This window comes from Dinoponera quadriceps, unplaced genomic scaffold (assembly GCF_001313825.1).
Source record: "Dinoponera quadriceps isolate SergipeBrazil2010 unplaced genomic scaffold, ASM131382v1 scaffold1782, whole genome shotgun sequence".
Classification (NCBI taxonomy): Eukaryota; Metazoa; Arthropoda; class Insecta; order Hymenoptera; family Formicidae; genus Dinoponera; species Dinoponera quadriceps.
The window spans coordinates 1,934,741-1,956,447 of record NW_014555947.1 but is presented as its reverse complement, the minus strand read 5'-3'; the positions used below and the strand labels follow the sequence as shown (position 1 = coordinate 1,956,447).

At 41.7% G+C, this 21,707-nt stretch overlaps 4 protein-coding genes across 4 annotated transcripts in view; 1 reads left to right on the top strand and 3 right to left on the bottom strand.

The window, feature by feature from the left end:
- Positions 1–267: 267 nt before the first annotated feature.
- Positions 268–6,013, bottom strand: LOC106745993 (hydrocephalus-inducing protein homolog). Its single transcript, XM_014622082.1, has 15 exons — positions 5,921–6,013; positions 5,573–5,805; positions 5,248–5,434; positions 4,904–5,028; positions 4,710–4,803; positions 4,186–4,409; positions 3,322–3,389; positions 3,039–3,253; positions 2,267–2,506; positions 2,018–2,145; positions 1,480–1,666; positions 1,143–1,381; positions 911–1,024; positions 759–842; positions 268–538 (listed from the first exon to the last, which is right to left on the bottom strand). The coding sequence occupies exons 1-15, from the start codon at positions 6,011–6,013 to the stop codon at positions 268–270; spliced, it is 2,502 nt and encodes an 833-aa protein (XP_014477568.1).
- A 642-nt stretch (positions 6,014–6,655) lies between these two features.
- LOC106745992 (hydrocephalus-inducing protein homolog) lies at positions 6,656–7,653 on the bottom strand. The gene is made up of 4 exons (XM_014622081.1): positions 7,549–7,653; positions 7,252–7,467; positions 6,889–7,105; positions 6,656–6,807 (listed from the first exon to the last, which is right to left on the bottom strand). The coding sequence occupies exons 1-4, from the start codon at positions 7,651–7,653 to the stop codon at positions 6,656–6,658; spliced, it is 690 nt and encodes a 229-aa protein (XP_014477567.1).
- Positions 7,654–15,036: 7,383 nt separating this feature from the next.
- On the bottom strand, positions 15,037–18,058 carry LOC106745991. Its single transcript, XM_014622080.1, has 2 exons — positions 17,783–18,058; positions 15,037–17,610 (listed from the first exon to the last, which is right to left on the bottom strand). Exons 1-2 carry the CDS (start codon positions 18,056–18,058, stop codon positions 15,037–15,039), a joined length of 2,850 nt encoding a protein of 949 aa, XP_014477566.1.
- Positions 18,059–20,702: 2,644 nt separating this feature from the next.
- The window catches only part of LOC106746026 (ELKS/Rab6-interacting/CAST family member 1), a 97,564-nt gene continuing 96,559 nt past the window's right edge, over positions 20,703–21,707 (top strand). The window contains exon 1 of the mRNA XM_014622127.1: positions 20,703–20,782. The gene's annotated coding sequence lies outside the window, so the exon portion shown is untranslated. The remainder of the gene's footprint in view (positions 20,783–21,707) is intronic.

Sequence of the window (21,707 nt, the reverse complement as noted above, 5' to 3'; positions counted from 1 at the left end):
CCTCTTACTGACGGACTTCTTTTCATCAGCCGTCAGATAAAAGGGAGGCTCGACGTATAATTGAACGTTTAAATCCAATCGCGACTGATTCGTCACGACTAGCTCATCTGGAAGTTAACGAATTCAGTTCGTCATTATCTTATTGAATATGATATCGTGTAAGTACGACGAATTACATAAATGATTGGGCAATTTTATCGGTCTTGATATCATATCGATCGTGCATAAATTCTGGCATTCTTCGAGAGGTTCAACGAGAAGTGCATCTTATTTATCCTGCTGATGTATTAGATTGCCTAACTTTTCAGTTTTCTTCGCTGGAACAGTCCCGGACAAGATCGTATACCATTTCTTACCTGCTTGTTCTAACTTTTCCTCGTCGGGACATATATCGATGCGAAACGTTAACACTCTCTTGTTGAACGAGATCCGTGGCTCTATAAAAGTCGCCTTAAATGTAGTAGTGCCGAACAATTTCCGCTTTTTTTGTCCCTGTGTTTGCCCGAATATATACCAATCTTCCGTCAAGACTTCATCCCTTCAATACGAAAAAAATGTTCTCTGTGTTCGACGCTCAGACGGTTCCTCGTGAAACAAATGCGATTGACATAGAATTAAAAATGATAAAAAAAGCTTCCATTGTGAAATTGCACAATTTCGTGAAAACTGGTGGGATTTCAACAGTTTTCTTCCTCGTTAAAATTGTTGCAATCGAGTTGCTTCCCTACGTTTCAAGATGAAGAACGACCACAACTTACGCGTCCCAACATATTTTGCAATGCACCACTTTAAAACCGCCGGCTAGCACGTCTACAATAGCCGGCTCGACTTGGAACTTGCTACTAAAACAGATCACTTTTAGCACGTCGTAGTTATAAAGTACAAATTCACAATAAGGTCGCGTTGTTACGTTGGTAAGACGTGGCCCCTTTGAACGCGTACTTCTGGATCGTTCGTCCATATTATTTGGTGACGATGAGTGCTGAGATTCTTGATCGTTATCGGTAGACTGTGACTTTGACGACTGGTGAAAATATTAAATAATTAATAATGCAATACGCGAGGAAAGCAAGCGTCAACGAAACGATTCTCGTTGATGTTTAGCCGTCAGAGCGAGTTAACACTTCAATCGTTATCCCTACCTAAAGAGAAAACCCATGTCGAACATTGGATATATCTGCGGCTCGAAGGTGACGCTACAACCGATGCCACTCGCAATCACGCTAATAAGAATCGACCGGCTATTCGTGATCTGCGTGATTACAGCGCCGACGTATTTACCGGGATCACGTAGAAATATTTTCACTTCGAACTCCGCAGATTCATTCGGCCCAAGTTCGCCAGAGATTGGATTAACGAGCCACGGTGCATTTTTCTTATCCTATACAACACGAGGTAAGCCTCTAAATTTATCTCTTCTCTATTTTCTTACAGTTTATAAATTCATTACTTCGAACAAATTATTGAGGGAACATTTACTGGCGTGAACTTGAATTGCGCCGGTATCGGTGCGTCGTTGATCATACGAAAATAAGTGACTCGCTCCTGAAGTACCGGGATATCCCCAAAATCGAGGTAGATAGGCTCCACGGACACCACCGGTCCTTGGCCGTTACAAATGATCATGCAGGATGTGACTGGTGCCTGTTCACCCATCGTCAGCATGCTGAGACGAGAAGAACGATACTTCTTTTAAATCAAAAATAGAGATAGACGTAGTTATCGAGGAAATGGCGGGTCATCGAACAAAACGAGCATATTTTATCGATTGATTGTATTTTAAAATAAATTAATGTTTTATGTACATTTTGATTTAAAACGGAGCGAACTTTTGCTTCAATTAAACATTTAATTATATGTATAAGCCGACCCAAACGTTGGTTACTATTTCATATTTCCTAGGTTTCTAATACAAAAGAACCTTGCAAAAAGAATTTCAAACATATATCAATTGTAAAAAAATTATGAATTTTTCAAATCAATAGCCGCTATTTGAGCCGTCCTGTATTCATCGTACTTCAGCGTAACTTGCTGTTTGCCTAAAACTTTCGTGATCACCGTGATGTCGATCTTCTTCGACTGACGCGCTTTCAGGAAGCCTTGATGAGACGACATCGAGTATACCATCGGGATATCTTCGGATATCTAGAGAACCGGATCATCGCGCCGTTAGTTAATCACTAAACAAATTCTTTAAATTATATAGAAAAAACTCTCATGTGTCGTTCGTAAAGTTAGTTCTCGAAATTAGCTCAGCACGTTCTACCGCTTGTGGTGCTATGTAAAAGTATCCGTCCAGGTCGGAGTTGTTTTCCACGTTAATAGAACGTGAATAGGGAAAGTTGAGGAATGAGAATCGAATGTGGATCTCTGCTGGCGTGATCGATAAGGCGGGAATGGCGCCGCAAAATAAGATGGGTAGTAACACTGGATCCGAGTCCGAGTCCCACACGTCAACGCGAACGGTTGATTGTCCACTTCGAACCACGTTCGCTGTATATGTCACCTAAATATTTCAACATAATAATAATGTATTAAATCTTTGCCAAAATGTACATAAATCTTTTTTCTTACGAACAAGGAAACTTCGAAACGAATCGTCTATTGTAATCTGTAAAATTCAGAAATACCGCCCCAATAGCGATAAAATTATCCAATTCGAAAATAATCTAATTTGGCTCAACAACGTTAGATCGTATAATAACTAATTTCGGATTTCTTTTCAGGTGAGAAACAGAACAATTGTATTTCTCTGTCGTTATAATTTTAGAAGTGTACGCGCCGTTTCGATCTACGATCTTTCGGTTTCTTTTGCTTTACAACATTACAACGATTGTGTAATCGTTTTATTTTATTTGACAATTCCGGGATTACTAATTTCACGGCCTAATATAATTGAGAATAATAATTGCGTGAAGAAAAAAGATAATATATCAACATTTACGCGTAAAAAATTCGCAATATACAGATCAGTCTCTCGTTTAATGTAAATATTCATGAGGTACATGAGGAGTTTAAAGGTATCGTTGGTAACTAACTTTTAACTTAAGCGAACTGTGCGCCTGTATTACTCCCTTCTGCGGGATAATGGTGAACTCGCGAGGATTCGTCGGAAAACTCATCCGGGCTTCGGATCTGGCGAACTCTTCGTGAGTCAACGGCGTCTGATCGCCGTCCTCCATTATGGTCGCGCCGAACGAGATCGGTATCAAAGACAAGTTACGAAGATAAACCTCGTGCCTTTTGCTGAACCCTGAAAAAGTGTACGGCGAACTGCGGTTTTGCTAATTGAGCCGCTATTAGTTATCGTGAGCAATATACCTAACGCGACCGTGCCGAAATCGAGGCTGTTCTTGTCGAAATGCAACGTCGGGCACACGATACATCCCCTGCGGACACATGGAGAAAAGTTCCACGATATAATATAATAACCTAGTCTTGCCGACTGAAACAAATTAATGCGTTTTAAATCGACAAACAGCGAAAAGCCAATACAAGTCAATGCAAGAAATTGAACTTCGCAGGCGTCTAACAATGAAAGTAAATTTGTGTTCAACATCGCTACTAATTAATAACGTAATACTCATTTCTTCTAATGGCTATATAGATAATGATTAAATAAATAAGTTAGCTCTGATAATTAAATAAAAACATTTACAATTACGAGATAAAAAATAATTAGTTGATTATATATTTCCAGTTTCCCAGGAGAACTTTCGTCAGGAGGTTTTCCCTCCACTGTCCTATATTACATCAGAAGACCCTCCCCCCACCCCCCTCCTCCACTTTTACGAGCCAGATGGAGGGAACCTGGCCAGTATTATCTCTACGTCCTCCATTCCTCCGAAGAGGTTTAGAAGTTCGGAAGGGCCGCCTAATAATGGACCCCTTCTCTGCCCCCCTCGTCGTCTGACGCCCTTTAGGTTCCACCCTTCTAGTGGGGGGACCTCTTAAGACCGCCTTTAAGATCTACAAGAACTTGCTGTAAAAATTGTCCAGACAGATGATAATTTTTCAGATTCTGACACTATTTCATTTCAAGTCATTAATAATCTATAATATAGTAAGTGAAAAACGAAGCACCCTTCTCGATGGGCCTTTTTAGGACCTGCTGCTCCGATTAGTTTTTTTATAAATCTGCCACTGCCCAATGTGTTTATTGCGAAGTTCGCGCGAATGTCGTACTTGATATATAAGGATAACACTTCCGAACTCTCTTCAACGACGAAGTCGATTCGCTCCATAAAATCCCCTTTTCGATTTGAAGAATATGACAAATTGAACGACTTGTACTCGTTCGGTATCAACGTCAGACAAGGCGGAGTAATGTTAACAGTGCCACCGAAGTCCGTCGGTCTCTCTTTGTAAACTAATGTGCCGTTGATATGTCCTTTATTTGCTGCCACGATCTATAATATTTAGTTAATCTAATTACCTTTGTTACCTTGTACGTTTGTTACCTTGTAACAAACATTTCAGTGAATCCTTATTTACACAAAATAGTTATTACATAAAATTATAACATTAAAGCGTCATTTACATAAAATTATAACGTTAAAGCGTCATTTACATAAAATTTCACGTAAAATACAATTTCAGTGTATACATCCGCTTCTGATGCAAATGCGTTAGTAAAGACGGAATTAAGCAGGACAATTGCGTTAATTCCTTGTAAATCTTTCCATTTAAATGACTTGGTCGGGGATTACCTCGTAGTTATGCACGGAACACAAGTAAATGTTGTTCAGGTCTATCGTGATTACATTGAGACGAAGAAGCGGTCCCTTGCCGATTCCATGAAGGCTACAACCGTCGGGACGCGAAATTAGCCGAAGAAATGCGAGAGAAAGAAAAAGAAGAAGTATCCTCTCGAGGATAATGTTATGCTAGTTTTCTCACAAACCTTAGTGGTATCCTGTCCTCGCGGCCCGTGACTTCGAGATAAGCGACGCTCGATATTTCCCCTACCCCCGTTGGCCGAAAGATTACCGTAATATCGGTGCAAGAGCGCGGCCAAATTTCACCCTCCTGCCAAGTGGATGCAGGACATTACATACATCAGATGCGATATCGCCGCCCATATCCGGCAAGCTCGTATTATCCTGCCCCGCGCGCTCGATGAATCGATGGCAAAAACTTTCACAACGGACACGTAAATGCAGAAATAAATGAATTATCGCGCGACAAGAATATATCGCGTGATTAAACGACGGATCTAACGGTAAATCTATCGCAGGATATCATCACCTCGGGCGTGAGGAGGAAGGACGCGTGATTGTAGCGGAAGCCCTCATTCATCAACGAAGCAATCTCGTCCGTGTAAATCCGCTGGCAGACGAGCTCGTGGGTATCTGGCAGGCAAATATTGTAATGAACGAGACCGACGCGTCGCACCGCCTCCATATCGCGCACCAGCTGAAAGAGTCTTCCGTACCTGTTACCGGGAAGGCAGGAATGGGAGAGAAGAAGAGGTGAAAAAATATCGCCACGATTCGCCGCGACGTCGATTGACAAGTACGCGGGAAAACTTTCGGGCTAATTTTGCGGGAGGATAATTGCTCTTTCCGCTTACTCGTCCCGTCGCTGTGCATCGTTATTCTTGTCCCTGAAGCACATCCATTGGAACTTGACTATGTAGTCGCTTCTATTGTGAATCGTCAGAACCTTGCTTCTGGACAGGCCCAAATAAGTGTCCTCCATTCTGACGCTATTCCTGTCAATGCGTATCGTGCAATTCGCCGAGGAACACTGCAGCAATAAGCAGAGTTTCTCCCCTGCCGATAATATGCACGTCGTTAAGGATAGCTGTTGCATCGTTAAATATAAAAACGTTAATTCATAGTTTGATATTTCATATATTTCTTATATTCTTTCTCCCTCTTTCCCTCTCTATCTCTCGGAGTTTAATATCAGACGGAGCACAAAGTTTCTTAATACCGGATTCATAACTGAGGAAAAGATTAGCTTTGAAATCGCCGGATTCCTCGGACACGAAGCTCGCAGTGAACTGCATCATCTCTTCCTCCCCTAATGTGCCTCTCGACGGTTCGACGGAGAAATACGGACTGACATAATTATGGGGATTGTTGCGTATTAGAAATTATTTTTTGCTCAATTATTATCTATTGCTTAATTATGAATTGTGTAAAATATTTTTTTATAACTATCTTAATACGCCGATAGCCACAGTGACATTAAGAAATTTTGTTTCTGAAGCTGTTTTAAATTCAGCGAAGTTATTTTTATTCGCGTTAACTAATATTCACTACTCGACAAAATTCAAGATTTAGTACGGCGCTGTTGATCGATTCTGTTGATACAACAGCGTTTTTAGTTCCCGTACGAAGAGGGGAATCCTTTCGGCCCGCCAACTACGAGATAACTCGTATCTGGAGATCGTGTTAACACTAAAACCGCTGAGCTTAGGTATCCCGCTGGAACCTTCTTAGGTGCCAATTTGACTTCCACTTTTATTTTCGACTACTAAAAAAGTTATTTTGATATTACTTCCATTATTCGAAGTTATATTCACATTTAAAACGATAAAGAGTCAGAGAAAACTATTACTTAATACAAAAATGTGTAGGATTTATAGCAATTTTAAAAATCAGCGAAGCCGAAATGGCACCATCGGCGGTTCTAATGTTAAACAATTTCACGTAACGTACTGGTCCGAGCAGAAATTGAAGGTCGCCGGCGCGTCTCCCACATTGCGTACCAAGATCGTCCTCGAGGAGGAGATCTTCACCGCGGTGTTCGGTATCTCGATCTGATCGGGGATATCGAGTACAGGCCTCGGACCGAGAGCTGGAGCAATATTAATTCAGTCCACAGCATACCGCGCGTATACGTGATCGCGTGTAATTGCGATGTAATTTACTTTCTCACCGATTACCGGCACCGCGAAGACGTCGCCGTCGTCGTTGTCGTCATCGTCGGCGACGAATCCGACACGATACTCGTAGTCTCGCCTTTCGGCCGGGCTGAACCTGACGTTATAAACGTGAACGAGCCCGGGCGCTACGACCGTGCTGTAATTCGAGCCATGATGTTCCACGGTGAAAAAGGGATCGGGGTCGCGCGAGATCCTCAAGCGCCGCGACACCTTTAACGTAATATCTCAAAAATGGAATCGGGGTTGATCTCGGGAATATCGTACGAAGGACGAACGATGCCGAGTCGGCGAATGACGTGAGACGTCAACCAAAAGTCTTGATTGCGAAAAACGGGAAAGAACAATGAACACCGTACCTTTGATACATTGCGTATTGTAAGCGTTGCGTTGTACACGTCGCCGGGAACGAATCGTTGAAAGAGAACAATACAGGGAGATGACTGGAAGTGGCGGCTTTCGGTAACATGTAAAGCTCGCGCGTTCATACTGCGACTGTGTCTCAGCAGATAGTCGAGTCTCTCTTGAGTGCTCATCAACATCTGCCTGATATACTCCGAGGGCGGCATGAAATACTGCGGGAAAATATCGATGAAATTAATAAGCCTCGTTAAGATGCCAGATCGACTATTATTCCGTGTTTTTCTCAAGCGAACTTCCTGTTCCTTCGGCGACTTGCCGGCTGTGGCCGCGAATATCTCCACGGAATTATGTATCGTCGGGTAACGCGCCACCAGACATCTCCTCTCTTCCTCGTCCATCTTTTACAATTAAAACTTCGCAGCGGACGATGTGACCAGGCGCGAAAGTATTATTAATTGCGTGCGCGTGCGGGCTCCAGTTAACTAAAATGTTGCCCGCGACTCGCGAGATATTGTATAGTTCGCTCTGAAGTAGCAGAAGTTATTACAGTGTGACATTTGTTATCAATTATTCGCGCACCGAACCTCGTTCGAGGTTGCTGAAATGTCGCGGTTTTCAGGTAATATGGATTCGACGAGGCACGAAAGCCTTCCGCATAATCTGCATCTCGCAATTTGCGAGATGCGCGAGGCCGGAATTATTTCCGATGATTATGTCAGTACGAAAGCCAGCAACGTGCAATCGGTTAATGCGCAATCAAATGAAAGTGTTATGAAATAGCGTATACAGAAAAAAGTGCTCGAGTAAACGTAATTACCTATTTTCCGAATCTTAAATCTTAAATCGGGCAATATTTTTATCAATTTAAGTATATTTTAATAACTTGTAGTAAATACTTACTTAGACGCGATACAATACTTTAATTTATAAATAAATTACTGAATGTGAGTATAAAGTGGTTCTAGATTTAAGAGAGTATTTACTAGATTTATGTAATACTCCTTTCCCACTGAAGAAACCTAATGGTTTTTAAATTTAAATTTTTCTGTCCAGTCAATATTTCTTGAAAATAAATTCTGATATTTTCAGTGTTACGAATATAATACTTATCGCAACTGTTTTAAATATTTTCAACATATACAAGGAAATGTTTATTTATATGAAAGAAATATCATATACAGTGAATTATATTTCTACTTCCGGTAAATATTTGCTAACGAGTATTGGAATAAACATTTTACTTGGAACAAGTAAGCATTACTTGAACGGTAGCACGTTTTATTCAGTATGAGAGGAGCGCAACGACACACGAATGAAAAAGAAACGCAATTTTCCCTAATCTGAGTCCTTTATTTCAATTTCTTTTTTTTATACAAAAGCAGCATCCTCCTTCCGAATGATGATTTCCTTTGCCGTAACACAGGTGGTATTGGGACAGCCGCCGCCGTGACATAAAGGTTAGTTTCTTCGATTCTCGCAACGTTCAACTAATGGCCACGAGAAGACGAGCCAGCCGCGCTGCTTGCGCAATTCATCAGGTAACGTGGCGCCCAAGTGCAGGGTGGCAACCGAGGTGGCTCGCGCGGCATCCACGATACGCAGCAGGGATCACAGGTCTCCCCGCGGCAGCACACCCCGCGACAAGGTCCTCGAGGACATCCTAGAGGAGGACAGCTCGCGTTGCACAGCTTGGGCTCGGGCTCCCTGGCGGAACGGAAAAGGGAATATCATGTTCCGTGACACCTGTCGCAGTATCGAGGACTTCATTCGGCTCGGGCATCCTAGTAAACGTGTATTTCCCCGACGCGATTATTAGATCGACTCGGCTATGGCAAAAGGCAAAGGCAAATGGCAAGTCCTCGCTTACAAGCGATCGATTTCGCGTAAGATGCCGCAGAACTCGTCCATAAAATTGCGCTGCCGGTAGTCTCTGTGCATGTTGAGCGCACTTTGAGAATTTCTCGGTAAATTTCCGCAACGATAAGTTGAACCTGGACACGCCGAAACTTGAAGGACAGTTATCGAATGGTTGCCCCTCCGCCGCGATTCCCAGATTCGATCTCGCGCTAGCTTCATTCCGAAATCAATGAAAAAATGAATAACGCCAGTTTCATTTGTTAATTATTCACGCGACACGGATTATCTTAATTGTTTTTTCTATATTTATATACTATGTATAGAATATATTTATATTCCAAAGTTCACTGTTACAACGGGTTTTGCCGTTTCAAATATTTATTTATAAAATCTCTACAACAAATATATATATATGAAAAGTTTCTATCGTAAGGTCGAGTAACATTACGCAGTTTGTTGCTTCTACAAGTGTGTGTGCTTTTACAATGATCAGCGCTGTGATATTGCCAAATCTTACGTCAACATGGTAATCAACAAGTGTACCTTCATTGTAGACATCGCCTGCATTTGATTTCATACCACGGATTTATCACTGATGTGAATGTGTAATTTTTTAACTAATGTTGTTGGTAAGTACAGATCATTTAAACGACCTTTCGTTAAATTCCTATTCGCCTTCATGCACTTAAAAATGAGCTCACGGCATGTGCGGCATAAGCTCTGTAATGATAATATTGTTGGAAATACAAATAGATACATAAATGACGAAATATTGGTTGTTTAGCATTCGTTTCGCGGTCTGACATAATGCAAATACGTATCGGCTTATATTGGCAGTGTTCTCAATTTCATCAAAGAATGACGCATTTGGAGAAGCAAATATTTTTCTCTCTTTCCACATACTGTCTTACGAGGTACCTTAATCTTTTCAACATAGAAACCATACTTTGATATAGTATAAATTCTTATTTTCCTGCGCTTGGGGCATTGAAAATAATAAATCATTATTTTATCACTCAATAGGGTCTTGAGAGAAGACAAATCATGCTTCACGATGTTGTCACTTGACAAATACCGATCCAAGATGTTAAGCAGCTTGCTTCCGTCTTTTGATTCAATCATTCTTTTACATCTTGTCAATTGCTTCACTATATAGGAATAGTCAGTTTCTAGAACAATGGGTACAAAAACAAAATTGTATAAATCAGCGTGATATGTAGTATATCAGAAATTCTAAATAATATGCTTTTCTTATGTAACATACACTTTTATTTTATAGTTTTAATAGATTTAAATATGAAAATGTATATATGGGGAGTGTGAAAATATTATATATGCGTGCATGCGTGATTATATATATATATATATACATACGTATAAACGCCCAACTTCTTTCAGAAATAACATAGTTATTTGAGAACTATCTTAAATATATAGTTACCAATTAATATGATCGCTTAGAGCACGAATATCTAAAAAAATCAGCCTCGAAATCATTAATCAGTAAGTACTTACCCTTTATTCTTTCTTTCATTCTTCTAGCCGATCCTTTAGCCTCCAACTTTTTTAACTTAGTATCGGTGATAATACCGCACAATACTTGTGGTTTGGTAATCTTTCTCTTATAATAGTCCTCTCGCAGTTCAGGAACGCTCACATCACGGTGTGTATTCTCTGACATATTGCTCGTTGATAGACATCCTTCAGATTCGTCCTCAGCTACTTTCTGTACTTCTATGAGGAAGACTTCGCATGGCTTCAACGGTTTGGCACTGACAATCGTGGGAACGTCAATTTCATTTTCACCTAAACGTACTGCAACAGTATCATCTTCAAAAAGATTGATTGACCGGCTTAGGCTGCGTAATCGCGGTGCACCGACGTTCATCTTATCCATTATGATGCACTTATCTGAACAAAATTTTCAACAAACAGCGATGCAGTTCCTAAATCGATACTCGCTATATGTAAGACTGAAGTGCAACTGGGCCTTATATTCCTGTTCACTCTTCACTTTTCACGACTTTTGAAGTGTTTGAATGTCCTTGAAAGTAGTGATTCTAGTTAGAAGATGGGTATCTATTTTAAAGAATTCTAAAAAAAAGTGGAGAAAGTAAAAAGGTTGGAAAAAACCTCCGCTGAATGATCCTTATGGAAAAAAGAAGGAATGACTTATTTTCCAGCGATACTTCCTCTTTATATCCCCCCCTCCACATGTCCCTTTTTTTGCGTATCCCTTCCACTTTTCGCACACTAAACCACGTCTTCCAATTAGAATCACTGCTTTCACGAACGTAAAAAGTGAGAAGTGGACAGGTCTATGAATTTCAGTTGAACCTTAGCTTTGGTCAGTAATCGTCTTGTCATACATCCTTGTGGACTAAACGTTCATCCAAAGTTGCGAGCATCTACTTAGAAATTGCAAACGTTTGTTCGGATAAGTGTACTAAAATGGATAAAATGAACGTCGGTGCACCACGATTACGCAGCTTGAGCCAATCAGTCAGACTTTTTGAAGAGAATACTGTTGCTGTACACTTTAATAGTACAGGTGATGTTCCTGTGATCGTCAGTGAGAAGCCGTTGAGTCCATGCGAGGTCTTTCTCATAGAAATACAGAAAGTAAATGAGCAGTTAATGATGAATCTTCAGTCACTGCGCTATAAGACAAGATACAGGCATTATTTCCGTGAACAACATGAGATCTTACTTAACTTCTTCACTACCTTTCCACAAGTAGTGTGCAATATCATCAACGATACTGAGCTGAAAACGTTGGAAGTTAATAGACCGGTTAGAAGATACACCGAAAGAGCTCTAATGGGTAAATACTTTTTGATTAATGATTTAAAAGCAGATCTATTTAGATGTTGTGCTATCGATCATATTAATTGTTGTCTATGTATTTAAAGAACGGGTGAAACTGAATGAAAAAATCATGTATCACTTTGCAAAATTCACAATAATTAGAGAAATTAATTGTTTTATCTGAACTAATGAACGCACAAGAAAAAGGGATAGCTTAGACTCTGTATAACGAAAAAATGGCTATAAGATATTCGCTAACACACATGCAGACGCGCGAGCGCATATATATTTTCACACTCTCCTTATATTTATATGCTTCATATTTCTATATAATAAAACTATAAAGCAAAAATGCGTTACATCACATAACATTACATAACATTTTTGTATTTTATTTGATATCGCCGATAATTACTATTATAGTAATGTTGTCATATAAGATACACACATTACAGTGTTAAATTATTTATTAGATATAATAATGAAAGAATAATATATGTATGTAACTACACAGACACACATACACACACACGCGCGCGCGTGCGCACACAACAGACGCATCCAGAATTTATAATACATTATATATCTTGTTGAATTATACAATGTCGTTTTTCCATTCATGGTTCTAGGAGGAGGTCGCTCCTGTATAGTGGACGATTTAAAAGAATTTGAAAATATGATTGAGGCAAAGTACGGAAGCACGCTACTCAGTATCTTAGATCGGCATTTGCCTGATGTCAACAGCGTTACGCAAGAGTTATCTGGTCTCGAAACTCTTCTGGGTGATAAAATAGCCATTTTTTATTTTGAAAGTCCCAGTATCATAAAAATTTATACTGTATCAAAATATGGCGTTTATCTTGAAAATATTAATGTACCTCCAAACCCTCCTAACGCATTATCTGAGAAGAGGCAGAAACATCTGCTTCTCCAAATGGAGTTACCCTTAGTGCAATTACGGACCCTGCCGATATATGCCGGTACGTATCTACATTAGGTTAGGCCTGTAAATAGCTATTAAACAATTGATCTTTCGTTATTTATATGTCTTTTTGTTTTATCACAGTGTCATCTCTACAAGGCTTAGCCCGTGAACTAATATTCAAGCGCATAAAGGCGAACGAGAAGATTGTAACGACAGAATGCTTGGACAAATTTGATTTACCAAAAGTATTAATTAGCAAATTACATATTCATGCTAATAAAAACACACCAATAACGCGCATGTGTCGTAAATGTCGTAATTACATGCGCAGGCGAAATTTACGCTAAAGGATTCAATGGTTGATTTCTACCTAAAGTACTAGCTAAGTTCTACCTAAAGTAAAATATGCATATATATACTCGTATGTATACATTTATGTACGTAAAATAATAAATAGTCCACTGAAGTTTTACGTTAACATATGAAATGTGTTACAAATAAGCAAATATTTGTTAAGAACTCCTTATAATATTAATAACATTAAATTAACAGAGTCACCCTGTTAACATATGTTTTATGTTTTTTCTGCAATTCTAATTGTTCACTACATTATTTGGGAGAATCTCCCCCACCACGTGAAACACCTCGTTGTCAGATGCTATCTTGCAGTCAGGTATCACTTTGCTTAACCCATTAACTGCCAAATTTTTTTTTTGAAATTTTTGGCCGGATAAGTTATATATATAAGTTATATATATATGCACAAAGAGTTGTGTAACAGTATAATTATATTCAAATTATGTTTTGTTTTGAGCCCCAAATGGGGATCGTGGCAGCTAATGGATTAACCTTCCGAATAGCATAGCAGGTCTTTTGTGTCCGAGCCATTGTAAAAAAAAGGTCGTTTTTCAGGAGGAGCCGAACCTCGCTTTTTTCTTTAAAAAACTTATCAATGGGGAAAATTCCACTGAGAAACCTATAACTTGCCGAATTATTTTTTTAAGCTACATATTTTTTTAATAAATTGGTAATTTTTATTCGTCTTTGTTTAAAAATTATTAGAAATAAAATACTTAGCAATTTATTGTTGAGAAAATAGTTATGCGGTTTTCAAGTAGAAGGATAAAGGAATATCCGGTAATTTTGGAGGATTTCTTCGAGCAATTCAAATGAAAAAATGTTTGAGAAAGTGCAGCTGGCTCGTCTTTCTGTTTCCATTAGTTGAGGCCACTGATTAGTTGAGTAGTTAAGACGTTTTCAAAATGATACAAATAAATTCTTTTAGCGCCCACATACGCACGCATGCACGCACGTACATACACGCATATAAAGATGGTAACAAAAATTTATCAGCGGAAATCTAAAATAATTTTCTAATATACCTTTGATCGTAGCATCGATTTTTCATTTTTTGCTCTCGTATATTTTCCCTCCTTAAATTAAATTAAGAATATCTTTCTATAACATTGCATTAATATTTACACAAATGCCGAAGAAAATATGAAGGAATTTGTGGAGACGTCTTACAAGTAAAACCGAACGCCCTTTGATCCAACGTTTACCATTATAACAAAACCTTTCTTAGGAAAATCCATGCAATTATTACTTTCCTCTGTGGTCACTCAAGAATAACATTTTCCGGCTGAGCACAACATTATAGAAGAGAAATTGAAAATATAAATTTGTATAAATTAATTTATTCTTCTTGATGCTTAAACACGACGTCGCATCGAAAAGAGCTAAGGACATGCATGAACGTCGTATAAATACAAATAGAATCGAAAAACCCGTCGGATTTGCGTACACGCACAATATTGACATAAAAAAAACAAAACGTACATATCCGAACATTTTGACCCAGTACATACAAAGCGATACAAATCTAACTTGCATCGTACATACAATATCATATATACAATACATCATCGTGTATACAAATTTAACGTACATATATCTAAAAAGTGAAGAAAATCTGTTTCGCTCTCTCGCTCATGAGCGCAATTTCGCTCGAACGAAACAACTTAGAACTGTAGAACTGTAGCCGCGCCGGTCACGAGGAAGCCGCCATCGTCGCAATTGTCTCACGAATAGGTCGAGCTCTAAAATATCATCGGCGGCTATACGTGCCTGCTCGCGAGCAATTTATTCGGCGGGACGGCGAGACCGTTCGGCAGGTGATCGGGCTTCCTTGCTAGAAAAGACGCGTCCCGGCGCAATCGATGATCCTCGCGTCGCGGATTTCCGCTCGGCCGTAAGGGCTCGTCCCCGGCATCGATCGCTCCCCGTAGCCGCGCTTGGTCGCCTCCTCGGCGCTCGGGTTCTCGCCAAGTGTATCACCGCCGGCGCGATCAATTCCCATCGCCGGTGCGTCGGGCCGCTCTATGCTCGCGATACCGTCACCTTGGCCGCCATTGTTGCTCGCTAGAATCTGCCTGTTGTGATAGCACCGCTGCATCTGCTGATAATGCGGCGTGCCTCCGTATTGGAGGTTCACGGCGTGATTGTCGGGACGTGCTAACGTTGTAGGCGCGGGCAGATTCGCTCGATCGCAAGGAATCGATCGTGCGTCCTGGGGGACCGCGTGATCTCGTTGCTGCGAGCTTCTCGCAGCCATCTCGGCCGACGCACCGTCGTAACAGGTCTTCGGGCCTTGCCTTTGGCGCGGGTACTCCATCATCACGGGCTCGTCGAATCTTCCGAATCGCGAGACGCGCGGCACAGGATTGTCCGGGTTCCTGTTGTTCTCCAGACCATTCGACGAGATCCTCTTCGGGGCTTGCGAGTTCTCCAAGGAGGCTTGGTGCAGTCGCAGGTCCTCCGGGATTTCGTCAGGCTCTTGAGTCCCGTTTAACTTGATCGCGGGTTTCTTCCTCGCCAAATTAGCCAAGTACTCGAGACCCTTCCTACTTGCCGGATCTTTCAGCGTCTCGAGCGTTCTCTGAATAGTAACCGGATCCTGCAGGCCGTTGTTGCGCTTCTGAGGGCGGATTACTTCCCTGTACGTGCGCATCTTTAGCAGACTGGAGGACTCAATGGGCCTCTCGCCTCGTTCGCGCACGGTATCCCTTGATTCTGCCTGTTTGTCAATCGGTCTCAACGAGGTCGCATTGTGTTGCTCGGACCAGACCTTTTGATGTTCAGGATGCGTTTGGCACGAGTTATGAGGCGCGTTGTACTGGTAAAAGCGTTCCGGACACTGCTCGTATCCGTCAAAACCTTGCTTCTGATAAAAGTGGTTCGGTGCATTTTGCAAGTGACTGTAAGGATAACAGCCTACGCAGGGCGCCCGATGTTCGTCTCTGCGCGACCAATCGGCTGTTTGCTGCTGCCACGGATGAGGATCCATGCGCAAGTACATTCGCTGAGGTAAAACCGCCTGAGCGCTTGTCTCCTCTCTCGGCTGTCGGCAATCCTGTTGTTGTTGCTGAGCAGGCATTGTCCCGCCAACTTCTGGCGATTGAGCGTTCGTCGGCTGCTGTTCGGAGGGCCTTAGGATTCTCTGCTGTGATTTTATTCTCTCCAGATCGCTGTACGAGATCCGCGACGGCGTGATGTGCACCATCCACTCCGGCTTCTCGTCGTTCTCCGTCCTCCTTCGTATTAATCGGCACGTCCTCTTGATCTCCGCTTCAGCGTCGGCGGTCTGTTGTTGAAATTGCGCAATATAAGCCAAGTGCCTGCGTTGCTCGTTCAGCAACGCGTCGAATTGACGGCGCATCACGTCGTGCGGCACGCATTGCTGCCGCATGGTGGACACCAGCAGTTCCTGATCGTGAATCATGTCCGGCGTGAATTGCAGCGTCTTCTTGCTGCTGTGCTGTCGGCCGTGAACTTCTGCGCCGGGTTGCTGGTCGACGACAGCCTTGCGACTCGTCTGATGCCGTGACGACATAGACTGATCTTGACTCTCCGGGTACTGTCGACAGCAGCTCGAATTCGGCGCGGGATTCTGGTGATAACAGTTCCATTGAGGCAGAGGCGCTTGTTGCTGACTCGCACATCGCTCGTCCCGCAGCCACGCGCTCTGACCGATGGGGTAGCCGAGACTCTGCTGATGGACCGGCAGATTGTGTCGCATCAACCTCATCTGGCTCATCGTCATGTCCTGCGGCGAGGTCATTCCCTGCGCGGGAGCTAATTGTGCCGTGGATAATCGCTGATTCAGGTAATTACAGTGTACCCCGGGATTACTGTGCACTTGCTGATTGGAGGTCGATAGCGCGTGATGGGACGCCTGCGATATTTGTTGATGATACGCGTCGCGCTGAAGCTGCTGATACATCGGCTGCTGAGGATTCTCTGAGGACTGATCGTGCGACGGTGTTCGACGAGCGCCTTGCAACTGGATACCTTGACAGTTACTCGCGTCCTGCTTCTGTTGCTGCATCTGCATGATCATTTGTTTGTAACTGGCCGCGTTTCGGCCGCCGACCGGTTGCTCTTCATAGTCGGTGTCGAGAACGGCATCCTCGTCGCGATGTCGATCGATGCCTGCGCACGGGGATCGCTCGAAGGCCCGCTTCATGCCTCGTGTGCGAGAGTTTTCAACGATCACCGACTGGTTGACCATCGTCGGCGAATTTGGAAGTGACCGATCGCGCACGACTGCTTCTTGGTTGGCACTCGCTGCGAAAGTACGATAAACTTGCTCTTTAGTAGATCCGATTTGTCCAGTCTGCAAACTGTCGGACTGTGGTCTCGTTTGATCGGTCTGCCGATGGTTCGGTACAACCTGTTGCTGATTCATGATTGACGCACACTGCGACTGAAAGTATATGCATCGTATCAGTAAAATTCACTTGATTCGTGATACGAAAGAAATATAAAACTGGTTTTAGAAAATAACAAATAAAGTTACTGATGCTTTAATTACGAGATGAGATATGCACACGATATGCGATTTTAATTGAGGTCGAGGAAGCTTGCCCGGAATTTACCTTGAATTGCTGATATCCTGGCGATAATTCGGCAGACATTCCGTCGCCACGGTCGCAGTTCGCAATCCCAACAGGCGAGTCTACTAAGGAAACTTCATCTTGTGGTACGCCAATTGACTCGGACGAAAACATCGGCAGGTTATCTAGTTTCTTGATCTTCTCGGCAGGGAAGCTCTTGAGTCGTGGTATACAGGTCATACGCATCTCCTTTGATCTGTCCCGAAAACTGAATCTGGTTTTCGGTGGACGAGTCTCGTCCCTTTTGTCGGGCAGCATTGTTTGATCGCCTTCGGCCTTTACTTTCGCGATAAATTAAGTCGCTCGAGTTCTGCCAAGGACGACGGATCTGCGGATCGCAAGCGTCGTCTTCGACGACGTCGGTGACAACTCGTCTCGGTCAATTTGCGAGCTCGGACGCGCGGATAATTCTCTATATCTGGAATTCTTCTCGACTAAAATTTTCCTCGAAGAAGATTTCGCATAGACATCAGATATTTATTGATTTGATACGTGTGACTCGAGATCTCTCACATATTTTTCACTGTTATAATTGATTTTGCTGAATTGTGAATTTAGAGACGCGACATTAGCTGTGAAAAGGTCTCATCGTTTAAATTCGATGAGAAAATTCCCGGATTTTGCTCTATCGCCGAAAGGAGACTGCGTGTTTTAACGTGTTAAGAAATGAGAAACATGTGTGCGACTAGTTGTCATGGATACGTGTCCGAACTGTTGATCGAAATTTTGATATACACTATACAGCTGAATTTTTATACAGCAATGTCGATATCGAAAGTTACACTAGCGCTATATGATTTTTGACGCTTTTTTTTTAACTCGCAATTGTTCTACTCTATTATTGGAGTGGTGTGTAAATACCGAAGAATGAGAGCTAGCAAAGAGAACCGATAAATATATAATATGTTAGTAGAGGGGGAGAATAATTTTATTTATTTATAATCTTGAGTACATAATTATTAAACGTTTAATGTAACACGTCGGACAAATTATTATCGATTTTAAAGCTGTTCCGATTAAAGTGTCTTCAATTAATACCATTTATTAAAATCAATTAAAATGTATGTTGCACATCATAATGGCCTGCAAACAACCGACTCTGCATGTTAACCTGCGTGTTTTGATTTTGTAAAGAAAAAATATTTGCATTGTAAGAGGAAGAGACTTAGAAATAGCATGAGAAATAAATCGAGATAAATCGTTTAAACGCTTAATTAACTAGAAAAGTTTTTTTTTGAGATATTTAATTATGAACTTATAAACAGACATACGCTGTCTCTCTATCTATTTTTTCCTCCTCCCCACTTTTTATTCTTTCTCGACTGTTTTTGCCTTTGTAAATACATCGTTTGTAAATTTGCCTTTGTAAATACATCGGAACTTTTAAATCTTATAACATTAAAATGTGTCGCTTCATAAACATGTATAAGTCTCTTCTTTACCGCTTATGTAAATTCCTATTTAAATGCAGGTACATGTTGTATAATTACTGACCTGTCACTCGCCAATTAGAACAACGTCTCTCAGCAAGGCGGAGAGGGTACTGCGGGACGAGAAACTTGCATTAATTTCAGCAACAAATCCTCATAAAGGAGCCGTGATAATAAACTGACCACATAGTGACTTGCAGACAGAACGAGGCGATGGACAAGGTACACAGGAAGAGTACTTCGCAGTGGAAACGTAAAAGGTAACCGGAAGACATGGTTGGGGACACGGAGGGCACGGAGGGCAAGGAGGACACGGAGGGGCACAGCATGTAGGAAATGATGGGTCACATATGACCTCGACTTTCGGTGGACAAGGTGTGCAACAGCGTGGACAAGGTGGCAGATAAACCTTTTGAAAATTTTTGTTTATTAATTTTCGTTACCACAAAGTGAATAAACACACGATTATCGTGATTGTGTGTTACATTTCAAGTAGATCCATTTGTATTAAAAAATATATAAATATAATGTTAAGTGTCTGTAATGTCAACATAAGCAAGACGAATTTGTAAATTTAACATTATATTTGTGCTTTTTAATATATGTCCAATGTTAAAATAACGAAAGATTTCAGTGGACCGTTATTAATAAAATATTTTTTACTATATATGCAATTTGGTCATAAAGCGCGGTTGATTAATCTCGTCTTAATTTTGCACGTGTCGTGCGCGATGCTAAAGACGTCGATGAAATTCTGTTGGGTGAAATTCTAGATAATTTACGTACCATCGCCTTAGCGGGTTTCGGGAGGCATCGAGGCTGAAGAACTGGTCTACTTGGAATGGTGGGCTCGCGAGGCATGGAGGCAAAACCCAAGGGCGGAGTACAACAAATTACAGGACACGCAGCTGGAGGTGTCATTTTTATATAATATGTTTGGGGGGGAACGCAAGAATTCCTGCAACATTCAATAATTAGATACATTGAGACTTTAATTAAAAATGATACAACTTATATAACTGAGGAGGAATTGACGATCGTGACCAAACATCGCGGTACATTTCACCACAGTACGCGAACAGCGCGATCGCGCTGCGTGGCGCTAAAACGGTTAAGCGGCACACGCTCGGTTGCTTTGACGCTTTTAGGGTGGCCTACCTGCCGCGCTGCGATACCTGCGCTAACGGCGAACCCTTCGGTGTATTGTTATACGTGGGTGAGACCGGTCGTGGATTACATAACCGGTTTCCGCAGCTGTATTCCCCGCCGCGCTTTCAGGAAATCCGTCTAGTGTTCGTATCTTTTCCGACAGCTACGGCCTTGCCCCCACCATGTTTTTGTAAACACTGCTGTCGGTCATGAAGATAAGACCGCTCAGCTGTGTTCGCGCGTTGAGACGCGCGGTATATCATAGAGGGCAGCACTATCCACTAGCGCGCGCGAAGGTATCCGCCATATTTCTTATACTCGTCCATTTCGCCGCCGTCCGCTAACGAGCGTGTCGAAGATTCGAAGACTCGAGAATGAATCGACGCAGAGACGCGGATAAATCGTAAGCCTCGAGTTATTTTGCATGCTATTCCAATAGTGTTATCTGTCGCTTTATCGTCGATACGGAGAAACGACCGTAGTCAAACGCCGAAGCGATAAATTTCAATCGACAAATTTCAACGTCGCGATCCTTCACCATTCGCGCTCCTTCGCCATTCGCGCCGAAAACGTTCTGTACCTAAAATTCATGTCATCTCCGCGTTCAAATGTATATGAGGAGGTATTTTTAATTAACGATGAGTTTTTAAAGACGCGAGAACAGTTATAAGTAAGAGAAATGATAGAAACGATAAATTCGCGATTCTTCGGTAATACGGCGACTACTTCGAATAAATAATAAATGAGGTTAGGAAACTATGCTGAAAATGTATGCGTGATAATACACGTTTAGATCACTTGCAAAACCGACAATTCGAACTCCTTAAGATATCAGATGTCATTTTCCAAACAATAACGTCTAAAGCCGAGACATGAGATGTCTTTAAGAAATTAGGAAAGACATCTGTTTAAATTCTAAACACAAATTCACATGGGTGAGGTTTCTGATTAAATCCTATTAAGAGATTACGTTCATGCTAAAATTTACCTCGACATGATATTCAAAGGCGTACACCGTACGACGTAGTGGACAACGATCGGTATCGTTGGCAAAATTCACGTGGGGGATTTTGAAAAGTGCGATCGAGGATCAAGTCGTCGATCGTGATTTGCTCCAACGATTGCTTGTTCTGACGAGAGAGGATCCGTTAGGCCGAGAAAATGATTCGACGTCACTTGAAATTTTTCGGTCTCTGCTGAGAAATACTTTGAAATTTAAAATTAACCGCCTCTCATGGCAGAAAATCAGCTGTGAAGTTATTAATCGGGTAACCTTGGTGACACGTGAAAAAATTGATCGTCGGCTTTCGCGGAATAGATTACGCCGG